At 37.5% G+C, this 19,826-nt stretch overlaps 1 protein-coding gene across 32 annotated transcripts in view; it reads left to right on the plus strand.

Moving 5' to 3' along the window:
- The window catches only part of MFF (mitochondrial fission factor), a 31,557-nt gene that overhangs the window by 10,568 nt on the left and 1,163 nt on the right, over positions 1-19,826 (plus strand). For 4 of the 32 annotated variants that reach the window (XM_081095750.1, XM_081095776.1, XM_081095778.1 and 1 more), the window contains 6 exons: positions 38-126; positions 2,956-3,030; positions 7,583-7,741; positions 11,095-11,127; positions 12,669-12,728; positions 15,453-15,537. In XM_081095750.1, the coding sequence (XP_080951876.1) occupies positions 38-126; positions 2,956-3,030; positions 7,583-7,741; positions 11,095-11,127; positions 12,669-12,728; positions 15,453-15,537 (501 nt within the window). The remainder of the gene's footprint in view (positions 1-37; positions 127-2,955; positions 3,031-7,582; positions 7,742-11,094; positions 11,128-12,668; positions 12,729-15,452; positions 15,538-19,826) is intronic. The other 28 variants (XM_081095753.1, XM_081095772.1, XM_081095754.1 and 25 more) reach the window with 14 other exon arrangements.

Raw genomic sequence — 19,826 nt, forward strand, 5'->3', positions numbered from 1 at the left:
TATTTCCTATTCCCTTACCTTTCTCTGTGCCTAACAGGTCCGTGCAGTTGGCCGACTAAAAAGAGAGCGCTCTATGAGTGAAAATGCTGTTCGCCAAAATGGACAGCTGGTCAGAACTGATTCCATGTGAGTACAACCACTAAGTACTGTATCTCCTTTTTAAGCTTTCTCTATAGATGTTGTCTTTCTCATCTTTTTCTAAATAATTTACATTTTTTAATTCTCAAATATTTTTTCAAAAAAGAAAAGGAGGAAGAAGTATATGTTTTACCCTAAGAAACAATTTACTTCTAATAGCATTTAAAACCTGTTTTGCATTTGCATTACTTTTACATAATTGCAATACTTTTAATAGCCTTAAAAACCTGACCATTTGTTAGTTGTGAACATTTTTCAACAGCGTTATCTTTTATGTATATGATAGTCTTAGCAAAGAATGAATTGGCTATATGGGGACTCTTCTATAAAGTATACTTAAGAAAAACTGATAAATGTGAAGTGCTCAGTTCTGTGCATCCTTCAAAACTATTTATGTAGCATGTAGGTTAAAAAATAAATAAAAGGTAAACACTTTATATAAGGAAAGTCTTTATTTCCAAGTGACTCAATTTTTGTCATGAGATTGTGAATTAACCTTTTCTAGCTCTGCTTCTAATGAGCTGTAATAAACAACATATCATAGACAAGTGGATTTTTTTTCCTTTCCAGGATTATTTTTTAGCTTCCTGCCTACTGAGTTATTGAGTTACTAGATTCCTCTTATTTTCCAAAAATGCAAGTATATTGCTTAAAGGACTATTTGTTTAAAACTCTTTCTCATTTGGCTAAATTATCACACCCTGATCTTAAAGCTCCCCCACTATAAGATGCTTTAGATCAGGCAAGTGCTTTCTTGTTGTTTTATTAAAACTTAAGGGTTTTTAATAAATTAAACATCCCTTTAAATGCTGGTCAGTATTTTAAGTCTAAAAGCCAGTGGTAATTGTGGCTTTTTAAAGTAGATGATTTAGATATTTTATGTAAATTAATATGTCTTCCTCAGTAACTGTTCAGTCAGTTACTAAGAACTCATTCATTGTGAACCATATTTGATGCCAAGCATTATAATGTTAGCTTCTTTGGGAACTGCAAAAGAATTAGGAGATGAAACATTTCTCTCTTGCAAATCTAGGTAAAAGCAAAACATTTAAATTCTATGCAAAATAACTAGAGTACAATACAAGTATACCATTTATATTAAACATACCAAGTTCTAGTTTGAACCTGACCGAAGTGTGACTATAGGGATGCAGAATGGTCTTTGATGGGCATTTCTTCTGTTAGGTGCCAGAATGGTAACTTCCCTGATTTCTTGAGGAATCTTGAAATGCCCCCTAGAGTAGTTACAGTTATTCTGAACGGTTATATAGGAGGAAAGTAAGTTCAAATTAATACATATCTCCTTTAGGGAAGATTGATCTCAAATGTTCAACCACTAATAATGCAAAATTTTTTATAACTTCCTTGAAGGTGCCTGGTTGGCAGTGATGTCAACCAGCCTATGAAATCATTTTTCTAAAATATTTACAAGCATATTCACAAATGGTGAAAAAGCTACATAGTTTATGGCTAAGGTAGCTTCTTGATATTTAGTGCCCTCAGAATGATTACATATAACCTCGGAGCTTTTATTATTTTCTATTTATAATGCTTTTTAAGGCAGCAAAGGTTTGTTTTTTTTAAAATATATTTTATTGATTTTTCCACAGAGGAAGGGAGATGGATAGAGAGTTAGAAACATTGATGAGAGAGAAACATCGATCAGCTGCCTCCCGCACACTCCCCACTGGGTATGTGCCCGGAACCAAGGTACATGCCCTTGACTGGAATCGAACCTGGGACCCTTGAGTCCGCAGGCCGATGCTCTATCCACTGAGCCAAACTGGTTAGGGCAGCAGCAAAGGTTTTAATAAACTTTTCTGTTATATAAAGATATGGCTTATTTAGGTATTTAATATTTTGAAATTTTACACTAATGCAATAAAAGCATCAGTCTAGCATCACTTTTGTTTTTTTCCTCACAACATATATATTATCAGTAGCTGAGTTCAGTTAAAAAGAAGGAAACAGAAAAGAAACGAGAAAAAAGAAACAGCTGTATTATGTAAACAAACCAGCCTACTCTATGATTTAGAGTAGATGATTAAATCGTAAGATATTTTTGCAGTTGCCAATAACATAAGTTTCTCATAACAGAAAAGATTAACAGAGTTTACTAATATTTGATTGCTTTTTTTTTTTAATTGCCTTAATGGCATTTTCTAGATGTTTAATAAACCTGAAAATCTCATGCGTTAATTTTTGGTAGTAAGATCAACATGAATATGTAACTATAAATTTAATATTGAAATGCTTACATTACTTACCCATACTTTTTATTATGGTGATTATATATGTTACCATGTCATTTTAAGTAAGTTACTTAACTGTCTTCTTAGTAATAATATAACCTTGCCTTTTCTTCTACCATTATTAATTTTACAACTTATAATTGAATTCATCTTTAAGAATCTATATTTAATTAACCTTAGGAACTTTATTTAATTTGGTAACCTGGTCAGGAAGAAACTATTAACATAATAAAGCTACATTTTACCTCTACTAAAGTAATTATCAGACTATTGCTGTCTTTACCTAAGTTAGTCTTGTCTTTGTAATATGAGAGTAATTATGTGTCATTGTGCATGAACCTTTGCCTGCCTTTACTTTTATTCCTTGGCTTGAAGAATAGAAGTACATATGGGTATAAGAACAAGAGTACTGGTCTCTGTTCTCTTAATTACTTTCAACAGACAGTAGGGTTGATTGTGGTCAGCTATAGATATAAAAATGAATTCTGACCAGTAGAATCGTATCTAGCTTTTCCTTTGTGTTATAAAAACTGAATATGTAAAAGAAGCATAATTATTATTTAAGGTGGCACAGATCAGATTCTGCCCCAAGAAATAAAATTTCAAGGTTCCAGGCACCGATTTCTGCACCGGAATACACGTAAGATTTTATCTGCTCTGCTTTTCACAAGTAGGAGTTATTTTTATTTTGCAGGCTTATGTCATACTAATATTTCACCAGGTAATTGGCATATAATACCCTAATTCTCTTACTGTTTGGCTTTTTAGTACCTCTGTTACAGAATTTCTCAAACTGTCATCATACACTTTATATAGAAAAACGAGACCAACTAAAAAAGTTATGTGTGATTTGGGTCATAATGGTGAAAGTGAAATGAAATAATTTACACATAAGCATCTGAAACCTATATGATTTTATTAACCAGTATCACCCCAATAAATTCAATATATTTTTTTAAATTACACTTAAGGACCAAGCATCCTTTTTCATTTTCTTTATTTTGCTTTGGTTGGAATATTCTCTGTAGATTCAATTTTAACCAAGTTTAGTAATCCCAATCTTTTTTTTTTTTTTTTTTAATTTTAGAATACTATCTTGTTTCATTTTGAGTCAGAGGAGAATGGAGTGTAAGTGTGGATTATCATTGAAGTTTTTAAAAAATATATCATAGATTAAAATTCTGCTTGGAAGAATATTTTGCAATTATTAGACCTATGGAGGGAAGGGAAATATTGGCATTTAGTTATAAGAATTGAAAAACTAATACAGTTCTTAAGCAACAAAAGCCATTCTGGCAACCAATGATTTTTCCCTTATTCTGGTTCTCTTATTATGCTTCTAGGTCTAGGAACTAGTAAATTGCCTTAAACAGTGGCAACAAATTAGTGTTCTCTGTATTTAAAATTTCAAGAGAAATGACACAAGATTTGTGTTCCAATGAAAATTCTTTGTCCCCCTTTTCCTATTGCACCTTTATTCATTTTTGGAAGAGGCTAGAGCAGCCGTGGGCAAACTACGGCCTGCGGGCCGGATCCGGCCCGTTTGAAATGAATAAAACTAAAAAAAAAAAAATACCGTACCCTTTTATGTAATGATGTTTACTTTGAATTTATATTAGTTCACACAAACACTCCATCCATGCTTTTGTTCCGGCCCTCCGGTCCAGTTTAAGAACCCATTGTGGCCCTCGAGTCAAAAAGTTTGCCCACCCCTGGGCTAGTGCCCCCCCAAAGAGATTATCCTCACAGTTTGAGAAACATTATTCCTATGAAAACCCATGGGGAAAGAGGTATTTGACTTTGGACTTTCCTTTTAATGATGACATTGTTATGCCAAGTAAACTTTCATTTAAATTTGAGTTTTGACATTGGCTAATATTATTTACTTAACACTCATGTCATACGATTTTATGTAAGCATGAGGTAGAGCTGTTACTAATGAAATAGCATGGTAAACATTGGTGCTTTCTTCAAAATTGTCTAATCTTTCATAAAAGAAAAAGATAAAGGTGAGATTTTGCTGTTTTATCACATTACTAGGATCAATTTATCAGCAAAGTGCATTTTTATTAAATTACTAATATTATAACATTTGCTTAAATAATCTCAGTGCCTTTGCAATACGTTTACTTTTTTTTGTTTCTCACAGTAGTTCACTTGTCAAAACAAATCCCCCCCCCCCAAAAAAAAAAAAAAACACTCTTCCTTGGTTGGGTGGATGAGTGGACTGAGGTGGAACTAACTCTTAAAGCATTCTGTGTTTCCCTTCCCAGTCCATGCTAGTGGTGAGCATGCCAGCTCAAATTAGACTGATAATTAAAATGGGGATTAGTCCTTTTTGTTCTTATATTTGCTTATTTGTAAAAAGACTTCTCAATATGTCAAGATTTGGCTTTAAAAAGATTGCTGCAGTATTTATTGCTTCGAATTAGGGTAATTTTGTTCATCTATAGATGAAAATAAATTTTAACAATCAAGGGCATTTAATCTATACATAATACTGCCCAATGTGATCATCAGTTTAAAAAATACTCCCTATTCTGTTTTTGCTGTTTATGAGGGATTGCAGTAGAAATTAATAAAAAGGCAGATTTCTTACTAATCTTTGAAAATGTAATTTCTTTTGATAAACCATCAGAAATCCAAATAGGTTTTTTATATTGGTCTTTGATGAAATATCTTTACTAGTAATGATAGACTTAATTTTATATTTTATCTTTCTACATATTTTTAAGTTACAATTGAGAATCATGTAAGGTTTTTAATTCCCATTTATTACCATACTAGAGGCCCGGTGCACAAAAATTTGTGCACTCAGGGGGGTCCCTCAGCCTGGCCTATGCCCTCTTGCAGTCTGGGACCCCTCAGAGGATGTCCACCTGCTGGCTTAGGCCCGCTCCCTGGGGGATCGGGCCCAAGCTGGCAGTCATACATCCCTCTGGCAGCCCGGCAGCCCTTGGGGGATGTCCACTTACCAGTAGGGAGCAGACCTAAGCTGCAGTTGGACATCCTTAGTACTGCTGAGGAGGCGGGAGAGGCTCCTGCCACCACCGCTGTGCTGGCAGCCATCAGCCTGGCTTGTGGCTGAGCAGAGCTCCCCCTGTGGGAGTGCACTGACCACCAGGGGACAACTCCTGCATTGAGCATCTGCCCCCTGGTGGTGAGTGTGTGTCATAGTGACCAGTCATTCCCAGTCGTTCTGCTGTTAGGGTCAATTTGCATATTACCCTTTTATTATATAGGATTATAATTTTATATGATCATAGAATCTTAGAATTGGAAGAGATCTTACAGACTTTTAGAACTCTACCTTCTGTGCATTCTGTCTTAAGAATTCTTTGCAGTTAACCTTAAAATAGTTTATTCTTGACTACTTTATAAATACACCTGATTTCCTGTTGCTTTTACTGACAAAATGATTTCTCTCAAAGGAAATACTTTCTTTTTATTTTAATGGGCAAAAATCTATCAAACTTTTTTCATGGATTTGTATTTAATTTATTGACATTGTTGCTATAAGATTATTCTAAATATTCATTATTATAGACGTCAATATAGTAGTATGTAACTAATTTATTTACTAATATAGAATGATATGCAAAAGTATTTAATTTCAGCACCAAAATGCAAATACAAAAACTTTACTTATATCAATAAATATTGTACTAATTGGTCTTTTAAAACTTGCTTAGGTAAATTTAACCACGTATGTTGGCAGCTCTATCACGGAACTGACCCTTTTTATTCCTGCCTCTTGTGACACTTTTCTAACAGGAATTCAGTCTGGTTTCTCACAAAGAGCAAGAGCTGCAGGTGTTCCTACGCTGCCTAGAGGATTCTGAGTGACAGACTAGTGCCTAGACTTTGTGACCAAGCAGACTGCTCTTTTTACTCTTCTGGGATGTTGAATATGGGTTTTGCCAAGTACAATGGGGCAGTCGCTAAGTTGGCCTATGTACATTCCAGAATATTTCTGGTCTCTGGACAGACTTTTAGGGTAACTGTCCATGAGTTTGCATCTGAAAACTTGCATTTCTTTTAATATCAGTAGGCCTACTTCCTATGGTGAATCAGCCCTGACATTAGGTTCTCAATATGTGTGTGTGTCAAGATTTGGCTTAGATCTTTCTCTTCTAAGTAGTCTTTGGAAAACATGGTTTTCATATTTATTGTACTTCTCATTTTGGATCATTAAAACATTCAAAGTTATTCACAAAATTGTGGAGATTTTGTTTTTAATTTTCTGGGACTGTGGGAATAATATTAGATGATAGCTATCTTTTCAAAAATTATCCCACACTTATTTTGTGGTTTCCAAATAAATACGTTAAGTTAGAAAAGATTACACAAGTCAAAATACAAAGTTTTTTCTTTTCAGTTGTGCACTGCGTGCTCCATTTTATTTTGTACGTAATCACAGGATGACGTTTAAACAAGTCTCTGAAAATACACCTATCTTTAGAGTCCGGGTTACAACTGTAAAACTGCTTCATTCATATGTGTTCGGCTTGTCGGACGCACTGGCAGTGGAGCCAAAGAAACTGAATCTTAGCTCATGTGGAAAAGACTGTAAGATTACTGGCAAAGAGAAGCCCAGAAATTAAAATACTTTTGTTACAACTTTTAAAACTTAACTCATCTTTAAATTTACTCATAAACTCAGTTTGCTTCCTTGTCTGTGAAATAATTGAAATAGCATTTTCATGGAATCACTTTCAATTCATGTGTTTAAACTTGTCTGACACCGGCATACCAGAATTTTCTATCTACTGTCCGACCATCCAGTCTCATGCAGGTTGCTTGTTAGCGGTTTGGTTTACTGAAATGGAATATACACCCATAGAGAACGCTGCCTTCCAAAACTAGCGGATGAGCACACTCATTGCTGTAGTGCTCTTCCCTCTCCAAAGTTGTTCTTTGATAATTAGGTGTGTTTTTTTAACTTGCTATTTAAGGCTACCCAGTTACAAATGCTGCATTGTAGCTAGTCTTTTAGGACAGTTTGAAATATTAACTTATCTGAGTGTGTGTTTTCTTAGGGGGAAATGACGGGTGGGAGAAAAGGGCAAGAAAATTAAGTTGATTCTTAAAATATAAGTGTTTGGGGAAACTGCTCAGCTAAAGTTTTATAAAAATCTGACTTGAGTGTTTTTTGTTTTTTTTTTCTTCATTTGTTGTGCTTATATAAACAGTGTGACACCATCGCCACAACAGGTTCGGGTCTGTCCTCCCCGTATGTTACCTGAAGATGGACCTAATCTTTCCTCTGCTCGTGGCATTTTGTCGCTTATCCAGTCTTCTACTCGTAGGGCTTACCAGCAGATCTTGGATGTGCTGGATGAAAACCGCAGGTGACTGGCCATCAGAGACTCTCGCCAGCTTCATTGCATACTTTTTGGCTCCTTCTAGTGGATTGTGGTGTCTTCCTTTTTTGTTTGCACTTTCGTCTCTTTCTAAGATGCAGTGGTTTAAACAGTTTGCTTTGCTTTCTTTTAATTTGAAATTATTGTCCAAAATTCACATTTCATAAGATTCTGGTAGCTTTTCTTTAGTCAGGGAAAAGTGTTTACTTAATAACTACACACAGGAAGAATAACGATTTTTCCAAAGGTTTTGTTGACTTGTTCTAGGTACTCGAGTCCATTTTGGCTATGCTAGGGATACTACTGGATTGAGTGTAGGATATTGAACTTGAGTGTATTAATTTTCTTTAGTAAGTCTTTTGATTTCATCATTTATGGTACTAATGTGGTTGATTAATGAAACAGATTTGAAACATTGATGTCAGTGTAGCTGCCAGGACTTTTTTTTCCCCAATTCCTCTAACTAGGGATTTCTAGGCCTGTGTTGAAAGACTGTCTTTTTGAAAATCCGATCTGTTTTCCATATTGATAACTTTTGAACATCAAGTAAAATCATTAATAGCATACTTAGACTTGTTCATACAAATAAATTTTTTGCCACAATTTTTGTCCTTCATTACTACCTAGTGTTTTTTAAAAAGTTGAAATTTGGGAAGCTTTCTGGCAGTATATGGGAAAGGTACAGTCTGTTTCCTTTTCACTCCTAACATTTTATCTAGTAACTCTGAGAGTTAGTGTTGGCGTTTGCAATTTGAAGAATCCCCAGTGAATTCCTCTGGTTCTTCCATAAACCTGACTTCTTACCTGAGGAACTGATATGTGTATGGCTTGCTCTGGACAAACTTCCTTGTTGAGTGCTTTGATCCGCACAGGCCCCTGGGGTTTTTCCCATACTTCAGAGGCAAGTTGTCCATATTGCTCAACAGGAGTTTCTGAGCCTTTCCAGGGTAGTCTAGTAGTATACATTCGGGCCCAGGGACTTAGTACTGTACCAGAAGGAATTTAAAGAGAAAGCCCATGGCAGGGGGGAAATTTTATATTATCTCCCCAAGGTTTCAAGTCCCTTTTATGCTCTCTGAAGCTTCAAGGACTGTCTCAGAATATTTGAGGCCTGGAAGAAACAGCATGGTTTAGGAAAAAAAAGCATGTATTCAAGGGGTTACTCAGATTCCATCTTGATCCACCCCGCTGAGTAGCTAGCTTCATGATGACCTTTGATAAATTGTTTATCTTCTCTAGGCCTTGTTTTTCTCATCTATTAAATTAAGAAAATATGAAGGGTAATAATATTACCTAGTTTTCTGGATTCTTGTGAGGAATCTCTCCCCTTTCGCCTACCACCACTACTTTTATTTCCGATATAGGGACAATGGCCTCCAATTGTATTCAGTGTGGTGGGAGAGCCTTCAAACGAGACTAAATATAAAGTACCTGGAGCTTAAGAACTAGTATTTCCGATGGCCTGTTTTCTCCACCCTCCTTAAAATAAATTCATTCGTTACCTGGTATCCTCTTTAACTTTTTAATTACAGTTGGTCCTTAGAAAAGACTAGATTATTAGGTCAAACTATAACATATCAGATGCTATTACAGTGAAAATATATGAATGAGAAAGATACTTATAAATCCTATATATATTAAATAATAGCTAGATGACAAAGCCCCAGTACATACACACAGGTCAATGCAGTTATATGGAACTTATAAAAAAGTTGGATTTTTTTTTCTTAATAATGGAAAAACATTTTGACTCCAGCTCACAAGTACAAAATCAGAAATCTTAGTAATGTAAAATTTACTTTGTATTTTTATATTATGAAAAACTATTTTGAGCCCTAAGTTTTATCTATTTTTTCATTGTAATGAATTGATAACTTTAAAATCCTTTTTCTGGGAAGGAATTATGTTTTTTTATTCAGTTAAATTAGATTTTTTAAAATACATAAAGTAGTTGTATTAATTTTTTGCTCCTGGGTACACACCATTGTTGTTATCTTGGAGCCTGGCAGGTTAGATTCTTATTAGTTTTATTGGATGCTTTCGTCATTGAAAGGGCTTTGTTTTGTTTTTTTATCGTTGTATTTCAGTCTCTTGCAATCTAAATGCTGAACAAGATTTAATCAGAATTGTAAGTGCCAAATCAGAACTGTCTCGTATGACTTTTCAGATATAAATGCTAGGAATGTGAAATTTGGATAATGGTCTACTTGCATGATTTTAAAATGATACTGCTTATAAAGTTTCAAGTGCTTTTATGTTTCTTGCTGTGCATCATTTTTTCCTTTCTATTTTACTACTCTTGGCTGTTACGCTAATGTAATATCTTATCTTTGGTCTTATGACATCACATTAGGTAGAGTTAAATTAAGCTAGAAATACTTGACAGTCGGTGAGGAGAAGAGAGGGAGGAAGGGAGAAGGAAGAAGATAGTCTGCCTACTGTCATAAAATAATGCAGATTCACAGTTGCTTAACATAAAAAGGGACACTGTTGAAAGGTTTATTTATGTATTACATACTCATTTTCTCATCTTATGAGAACGTATATGATCTAAAACCAAGCTCAACATGAAGACAAAGGTAAAACGTGTGTAGACATTAGCAAAGTTAACTTATCAAAGCACCTCAGACAAGCACAAGGTGTGTTCTTTGGATTTTAAATGCTATTATGACTTAGCCCTTGGCTAGTTAGGAAATGCCCAACTCTTCTGACATCTGCTAGAGCGCCATATCTCATTCTCCAATGCAAAATATTAATATTTTTAAAAAGAGACTTGGTATGTAAGAACATTATTTAAACACTGACATATTAGTCATGCTTAGCATGTTTCAGTTTTATTTTTAGAAGGGGCATGATTATTTTTATACAGTTTTCTTTTGCATATTCTACAAGCTTTGAGTATATAAGAAACCACCACGTACATAATTTTATATTTTTTGTAAGTGTCCGTATAAATATATTAGTTGGAAAACCTAGAATGCAAAGATGTAGTTGAAATAGTGTTTGTCATTTATAATTTGTCTTTTTAAAATATGTGTATAATTCCTGGCCCCCCAATTAAATTGTTTATTTACTGTAGCAGTTTCCATTTTTTTAAACAAAGAAACACATATTGTTAAGTTAGATTATTTTTTACTCAAGATGGTCAATATCCAAGTTAATGCTGGAATTTGGAGAGCCTTGATTCTCATTCCCTTTTGTCACATCACAAAACATACTGTTGAACATATTATCAAACTTTGAAAAGATTTGTAATGTATTAAATTATACTTATGGAAGAAAGTGGTACTATGCCAAATGCCTGTCTAATTTACTCTTATATTATATGTGTCAATTGCCAGTGTAAGAAGACAAAATGAAATACGTTGTGAAAGGTAACTGTACTATCTTCTGGCTCTGCATTATAAAAGGGAAATCTCTGTGGTGGAACATATTGAATATGACAGATCCATTTGAGCATGTTAGTGTGAATTTCTTTCAAACTAGCACACAGCATTGGCTTTATTTAAACATTCTCATGTTAGTATAATGTAAGATTTTAGTTAACTAGTAACAGTTTTCCTAATGCCACAGAGTAAATATATTAGTAGGATGGGATGGGTTTAAAACCTGTCTCAAGCCGTATGTGATTTCTCACTGTTCTTTAATGAACAAATTAGAATTCTAGCAGGTCTTCCCCCAGAAGTCTCTGGATCTCTTATCCTCTAGGCTCCAGAAAGTTATTAAAGCAACAGTAGTGCCTTCAGGAAGCGTATAAGCTAACCATTAAAACTTTCTTTAATATATTGAACTGACAAAATAATGATTTATAGTATAGCCAAAATTCTACAAGTATGTCAACTTACCAAAACAAACAAAAACTAGTGCATTTGCTATTAAATGTTTACTATAATTAAGAATTGCCTTGGTATTTAAATTCAGGCTAAACCTGATCAGTACTTAGAGAATGAGACATTCAAAATAGAATGTAAGGATTCCTAAAATCCTTATATGGATCCTATACCCCAACCTTCTCTCTGCGTTCAGTAAATATTGCTGATTACTTTTTGGGGAATTGACCAGTGACCTTGTGGAACTTTTGTTTTCTGATTTTAAAAAGTAAGATTTCTTGGAAAGGTTTCTGCTTACCTAAGTAAGAAACTCACTGTCCGCGGGAAACAAAGTATGTGCTGAGCTAAGTGACACTCCCCACAAAGTTTTCCAGGGCACCTTGGTCTTCATTCCCAACCGCCCTGTATGTCGCTCCTGGTTGTCTCGCGATCAGACTCAGTATTGTGGCTTCTGGAATATGCTGTAGTATGTCCCTCACAGCACGGCTCTGGTCTCAGCTCCAGAACTGAGGCTTGCAGCTTTGCTCTGGAGAGCTCAGGGTTTGAATGAGACACAGCTACGTTAAGATATCAGGCACTAATCAAAATTAAAGAGGCGGGAAGGAAGCAATTGTGGGATTTGTGAGTAATGTGAAATTTTGAGATTTTGAGATGGGCTGTTGCTGTCGATGAGCAACCATGATCATGCAGGTGCTACTAACCAGTTCTGGACATGCTTCTAAAGTTGATGTGACTTTTTCCAACTGGAAAAGAGCAATTACACTTTTTAAACAGAGTTGTCCTCTGTCTTGAATTTCATAAATTAAAATACAAGCACCCAAAAATTATTTTATATGTTGGTGCTATTTTGTTACATAATCATAGATGTCCTTTATTTTTAACCCATTGAAAATATTAAATTTATGAAAATCTTAAAATGGAGGACTTGGGAGACAAAGATGTTTAAAGTATTTGAAATATATTATATTGTATTGAAACATACAATATAATCCTATTTGACATTTATTTGTCTTGTTTTTGCTTTTATTTTATTACTTCTCTGTTTCCTGATTCTGTCTTGTGCCTTCTCCAAAAACCTGCCTTAGACCCGTGTTGCGTGGTGGGTCTGCTGCCGCCACTTCTAATCCTCATCATGACAACGTCAGGTAACTTTTGAGACTTTGTAACTACCAGGGTGAATAGCTGGCTGAATTTGTATTTTGCAGGCTGTAATGCATGTAGTAGCCATGCCTTTATATTGTAGCTTGAGCCTCTACAGTTTTCTCTATGAGTACATCCTGCTTTTCTCTGAGAACAGTGAATAGTCACTCGTGACATTTGGCCACCAGAATGAGGAAAACACTTAATTGTACTACAGTATCATGTATCCTCGATGTTTTATTTAAATCCAGTTTCATTAACATATAGGAGATCATGCTAAAATGGAAAATGTCACCTTAAATCTTGTCTTATATGCATCCTTTTCATTGTTGCCTGAGCTTCTGTCTAGCGTTTTCTTTTTATTTAATTGTCTATAATATCATCTTCCATGAGTAGAGAAAGCTGTCGATAAGGCATCATCTTAAATTGGGGAAAATCAGCATTGACAGTTTGAGTAAATTAAACATAAAGGGAATTTGTTTTAAGAATTTTTGTCATCTGTTGATTTCAGCTTTTCTCTTATTTTTGCCCCTTTCACACATGCTTAATCTGAGTAATAATTTCTTCTGTTAAGCACAGGACAGATAGAATAGCAATATAAATACTTAAGGTTCTCACATGCCAAAATCCCTATTTCCCATCTTCTAAGGGGGGAAATTTGGTGAGTGTTCACAGATACCATTACTGTAATTTTTTCAGAGTTCATTTTGTTTATTTAAGCACAAATACATTATCTGTAGCATTAGATTTAAAACTGGCAGCATTATTTCTGTGATGAAAGGAAGCTGGCACATTCATTTTTAGGCAGGAGAAGAGGCAACCAGCAGTTTCTCACTGTAGGTAGTTCAGGTTAGAGGAATTGGAAGTGCCTTAGGGCCCTCCCACTCTGCCGACCTGTTTCTTCTGACGGCACTAACCACATCCATTGTAAGTTTTCCAATTTACTCCTAAGTTTGTCTCTATTTTCAGCCAGTGATCTGACTTAGAGTTTTTACTTCTGATAGAGGTTTTAGTTAAAAAAACAAACAAAAACACATGGTGATTTTTTTTTCTGTTTTAAGTTAAATTATATAAATTTTTTTGCCATATCCTTAGATTTTTTTGCAAATGAAGATTTTCTTTACAGATATTGAAACCCTTAATTAATTCAGGATTTAAATTGTGAGTAATCCTTTTCAATTGTACTTCGTTCTGTGTTCGGTCCAGGTCCCCTGACCTTTGAAGCAATTGCTTCTATTGTTTGAATTTTTCCCCAATTATTCATCTCATGCGTGACCTCACAGAAATAGAACAGTTTTGTTTTGAGGATAAAGTGTAGAGAAGAGGTGTCTCCAGCCCTTATTTTTTCTACTAATCACTTAATTCTGTCATAATGTTCAAAGGAATCATTAGTGCAGATGTTTGTAATCCCATAGTTGTAGCATCTACTAACTTTACAGCTTATTTCCCTAACTGCTGCAGTTACTCTCAGTATTCCAAGACATTCATTCTGTCCCCATGAGGAAAAGGGCAGTTAATGAGAAAGCAAGTTAGTTTAGCCATCAAGGGCGCATTTGGAGATTGTTCTATATTATCTAGAGTTAGTACTACCATGTTATTGAAACTGCATTCTGTCTGGTGTTTTTGGATGGTTTTAAATTGTATTTGAAACAAAAGAATTTTCTGAATAGATTTGTTTTTAACATGTCTGCATGAGAATTATATTTCTCCTTATACCCCTTTGTGTGGTAAGGTGCTTTTTATAATGGAGACCTACTTGGTATATTAGAAAATATATATGTGCCAACTTTGTAGATTGCATAGGAATAACTTTTAAATTCAGTTTATTTATATTCCGCTCATTCAGAACAGTTAATATGCCATTTTACTGAAATAACCATACAGGATTAAAATAGGATATAAACATGTGAGGTGTGTAAATTGTATCTCAATAAAGCTGTTCATTAAAGATATATTTAAAAAGTGGAAAACCAGGCAAAGAGGAAGAGTATTTGTGTGTATTTGTTTCTCAGCAGTTTATTGTCATTCATTTAAAAATCAGTGTCCTTTTAGAAGTAACTGCATTTGAACAAGAAGTACTTTTTCATGTGCTTTTTCTGGAGTTTGTCTTAGTGGCTTTCCAGTATTATTTTCTACACAACCTCTTAATTATTGATTATTGAGCTAGTTCTGGATCTCAATGTAGTGACAAGATGTATTCAGGTGGTTTTACAGTACAGAATAATTAGAAATAAGAAGTAAAGGGTAGAAATGGCAAGAAAAGAGGCAGTGAGAGGAGGAAGAGAAATAAATATGGTCAGTCTTATTTTGCTAGCTAGAGTTAGTGTCCCCGCCAGTGAGTCTCAGCAGGGGCTCCTTGCAGCCACACATGGACATAAGGTTGTCTAAGTATTGTATATTGTTATATTCTAGAGTGGCAGCCCTCAAGTCTCTTCACCCACGGGTCCTATTTAACAATGCCAGTTCCTCTGAGTTGAAAAGTGTCTCCTTTTTTGTATCTTTAGTCAGTATTCTTCTTATTCTCCCAAGTTTCAGGACACTTGCCAATATTTAAGGTAGTTGTTTTCTTTATTAGTAACAACGCAGATTGTAAAATACTTTAGGAATTTATATTGTTATTCCAATCTTTTGAACAATTCTTTGAACACTATACAGCACATTACATGACTTGTCAGGTACTCTTAGTTCTATTCTAATATTTAATTGTATTTTAATTTCTTATCTGCTAGGTATGGCATTTCAAATATAGATGCAACAGTTGAAGCAACTGCAGATGACATGAATGTTGTAGATGCAGTTTCATTAAGACGACAGGTATTTAATGTATCAAATAAGATATAATCCTAAGTGATATTCATATACTGTTTAAAGTGACAGTTCCAACATTTCATCATATTCTCTCCTGTGGAAGTCATGAATGGAAATATTTTATCAGTCAAACTACTTATTAAACCATAATTGATTTTCCCATTTTGATTAAAGATGTATTAAACCACCATTCACATGTTTTGATCAGCATAAAACAGTATTGCCCAAATGGATTGATGTAGTTCTGATGAATAACAAAGAATCTTGACATTTTAGCGAACCAGGAAAGCCATAAAGACTTGCTTGGCTTTTGGAATGTGGAACAGTCACTTTGGGCCTGTGTTTTTGTGTTTGAGAACTGCATTTTGGAAACTGCTCTCAGTGTGCGGAGGGTATTTACATGCCTATTTCTCATTTTCTGTGGTAAGTCTTAGAACTACGGTTGCATATGTATATTTTTTAATACTTTTATTGATTTCACAGAAGAAGGGAGAGGGAGAGAGAGATAGAAACATCAATGATGAGAGAGAAAAATATGTATATTTTTAATATGTACTTCCACCCTCTAGAGCAGTGATGGCGAACCTATGACACACGTGTCAGAGGTGACACGCGAACTCATTTTTTTGGTTGATTTTTCTTTGTTAAATGGCATTTAAATATATAAAATAAATATCAAAAATATAAATCTTTGTTTTACTATGCACGGCACCAGAGTTAAGTTAGGGTTTTCAAAATGCTGACACGCTGAGCTCAAAAGGTTCGCTATCAGTGCTCTAGAGTCACTCAGACATACACATATGTGGGGAAAGCATATTCAGTATTCTAATTGTGTCTATGCCAAATAGGCGTGGAGGGGAAAGAAATCAAAGTGAAATATTTCTAAGTAAAGATCAAGAAACTAAATATTTTAGCATAAAAATTAATCAGTATCATTTTAAAGATTTAATATAATACAAAGTTAATATGAAGCAAATACTTTTTCATTTTGAGTCTCATTTTGTTGAAACATAAATGGAAGCTATATCATAAGTTCTTACATATTTAATATATTTATTTATACTTCACCTATTGAAGAACGTGATTTCTTTGACCTTTATCATTGATTTCACAATTATACCAACAACCTTGTTTTCTGAAAGTGTAATTTAAGTTTATGTTTTCACAGTGTTCATTTAAGCCTTAACTTAGAGGGTGAATTAGTATAGGACAGACAAAGATGCAGTTGTTATAAAATAGAGGCCCGGTGCACGACATTTGTGCACTGGGGGACATGGGGGGACCTTCAGCCTGGCCTGTGACCTCTCGCAGTCCGGGATCCCTCAGAGGATGTTCACCCCGAGGGGTCCTTAGCGCTGTCATGGAGGCAGGAGAGACTCCCGCCACCGCTGCTGCACTCACCAGCGGTGAGCCCTGCTTTTGGCTGAGCGGCGCTCTCCTAGTGGGAGCCCACTGACCACTAGGGGGCAGTTCTTGCGTTGAGCATCTGCCCCCTGGTGGTCAGTGCACATCATAGTAACCGGTCTTTCTGCTGTTCAGTTGATTTGCATATTAGTCTTTTATTATAAACTAGAGGCCTGATGCACAAAATTTGTGCAAGAGTAGACCTTGCTTCCCCTGGCTGCTGGCACCAGCTTCTCCCTGGCACCTGAGACCCAGCCTTCCCTCCGGCCTCCAGCAGGCACCCAGGACCTGGGCTTCCCTCACAGCCCCAGCTTCCTGTCCAGAAGGATGTCTGGTCTAATTAGCATATTACACTTTTATTATCCTATCTAATAAAAGAGAAACATGGTAATTAGCCGTACCTCCGCTACCCTTCCCATTGGCTAATCAGGGCGATATGCAAATTAACTGCCAGCCAAGATGGCGGCCAGAAGCCAGGCAGCTTGAAGCGAATATGAGGCTTGCTTGCTTCAGTGACGGAGGACTCGAACGTTCCCCGCCTGCCGCTGCCGGCCTCTGAGCTTGCAGTTTGAAACATTGTTACAAATATAGAAGCTAAACAAAACCCCAGAAACCTGCTTTCAGCCAGCCGGGATCTCAGAGCTGGAGTTGAAACAGTGTTTCGATTATAGAACCCAAACAAACCAGATACCTGCTTTCAGCAGCCGAGGCCTAAGAGCTGGAGCCAAGCCTCAGAGCTAAAGCTGGCCCAGAATTAAAAAAAAAAAAAAAAAAAAAGAATAAAAGAAGCAGTTGGGAACTTCAGTCACCCGCCAGCCTGAAAACAGCCCTCAGCCCCTCACCCAGACTGGCCAGGCACCCCAGTGGGGACCACCACCCTGATCCAGGACACCCTTCAGGGCAAACCAGCCGGCCCCCACCCATGCACCAGGCCTCTATCCTATATAGTAAAAGGGTAATATGCCTCCCAGCACTGGGATCAGCGGAGCCGAGAGGCCTCCCGGCACCGGGATCAGCGTGACGGGGCAGCACCCAAACCCCCTGATCGCCCTGCGGCTCTGTGTGACAGCGGGCGGGGCCACAACCTCCCTATCCACCCTGCTCTGTTCGTGACAGGGGAAGGCACCCAACTCCCTGATCAGCCCTGCTCTGTGCCTGATAGGGGGGAGCTCCCCAACCCCCTGATCGTCCTGCGGCTCTGTGTGTGACAGGGTGTGGCGCCCCAACCCCCTGATCAGCCCTGCTCTGTGTGTGACAGGGGGCGGTGCCCCAACTCCCCTATCGGCCCTACTCTGTGAGTGACGGGGTAGCGCCATAACCTCCCCATCGGCCCTGCCCTGAGTGTGAGAGTGGTGGCGCCCCAACCCCCTGATTGGCCCTGCCCTGAGTGTGACAGGGGGCGGCGCCCCAACCCCCTGATCCGCCCTGCTCTGTGTGTGACAGGGGGCGGTGCCCCAACTCCCCTATCGGCCCTACTCTGTGAGTGACGGGGGGAGCTCCTCAACCCCCTGATCGGCCCTGCTCTGTGCATGAGAGGGGGGAGCTCCCCAACCCCCTGATCAACCCTGCTCTGTGCGTGACAGGGTACGGAGCCCCAACCCCCCTGATGGGCCCTGCTCTGTGAGTGACAGGGGGCAGCGCCCCAACCCCCTGATCGTCCTGCGGCTCTATGTGTGACAGGGGGTGGCACCGCAACCTCCCCATCGACCCTGCCTTGAGTGTGACAGGGGGCGGTGCCCCAACCCCCCAAACGGCCCTACCCTGAGCGTGACTGAGGGTGGCATCGCAACCTCCCGATCCGCCCTGCTCTGTGCATGACAGGGGGCCGGTGCCCCAACTCCCCAATCAGCCCTGCTCTGAGCCCGACCAGGGGCTGCACCTAGGGATTGGGCCTGCCCTCTGCCACCCGGGACCAGGCCTAAGCCAGCAGATTGTTATCTCCCGAGGGGTCTCAGACTGGGAGAGGGCACAGGCCGGGCTGAGGGACCCCCCCTCCCCACCGAGTGCACAAATTTTTGTGCACCAGGCCTCTAGTTATAGATAAATAACTTGCACACGTGCTTTGAGACTTTAAAAGGAGTAGAAAGCCAGTTGGGAAACTATGAGTTTCTAAAATAATTAACATAAGTGGAATCACCAGAAGATTCTACAGAATTTATATTTGTATGACCTGGCAGCAAGGGAAGCTGCTACTTCTGCAGCTCTCTTTGCCCCATTGCCTGTTTGGGAACCCAATAGTCTGGAGTCCAGTTTAGTGTAGTGATGAGCAGCTCAGGGTCACTAGCTTTAGGATACAGAATGTAACCCACTATCGGGGTGGGGGGTATTAAAAAGCTGCCTTGGGCCCTAACCCATTTAGCTCAGTGGATAAGAGTGTTGGCCTGAAGACAGAAGGGTTCTTCCGGTTTTGATTCTGGTCAAGGCCACATTCCCCTGGTTGCGGACTCAATCCCCAGTAAGGGACGTGCAAGAAGCAGCCAACCAATGATTCTCTCTCATCATTGATGTTTCTATCTCTCTCTCCCTCTCCCTTCCTCTCTGAAATCAATAAAAATGTTAAAAAACAAAAAGCTACTAAAAAATGCTCAGATAGAAATATCTTAATGATTTAAAGCAATGACACTTTTCCATTGGCAGTAAAATAAGATTGGTAGTGTAAGAACATAGTATCCCATGGAACCAAATAAACTACCCATTTTGAGTAGTGGGAAAGGTAATTGTTAAACACTTTTATTGTTTACTGAATTGACCCTAACGGAAAAGTGGTTGCTTAGCACTGATAAAAGAGAGGTACTTTCTCAGATGATCGGAATGGCCATCCCTGCCGTACCTGGGTTGCAGGTTCTATGGGGTCACATGTGGAAGACAACTTATTGATATTTCTCCCATTG

Source organism: Myotis nattereri (genome assembly GCF_964212035.1).
Source record: "Myotis nattereri genome assembly, chromosome: 7".
NCBI classification, from domain to species: Eukaryota; Metazoa; Chordata; class Mammalia; order Chiroptera; family Vespertilionidae; genus Myotis; species Myotis nattereri.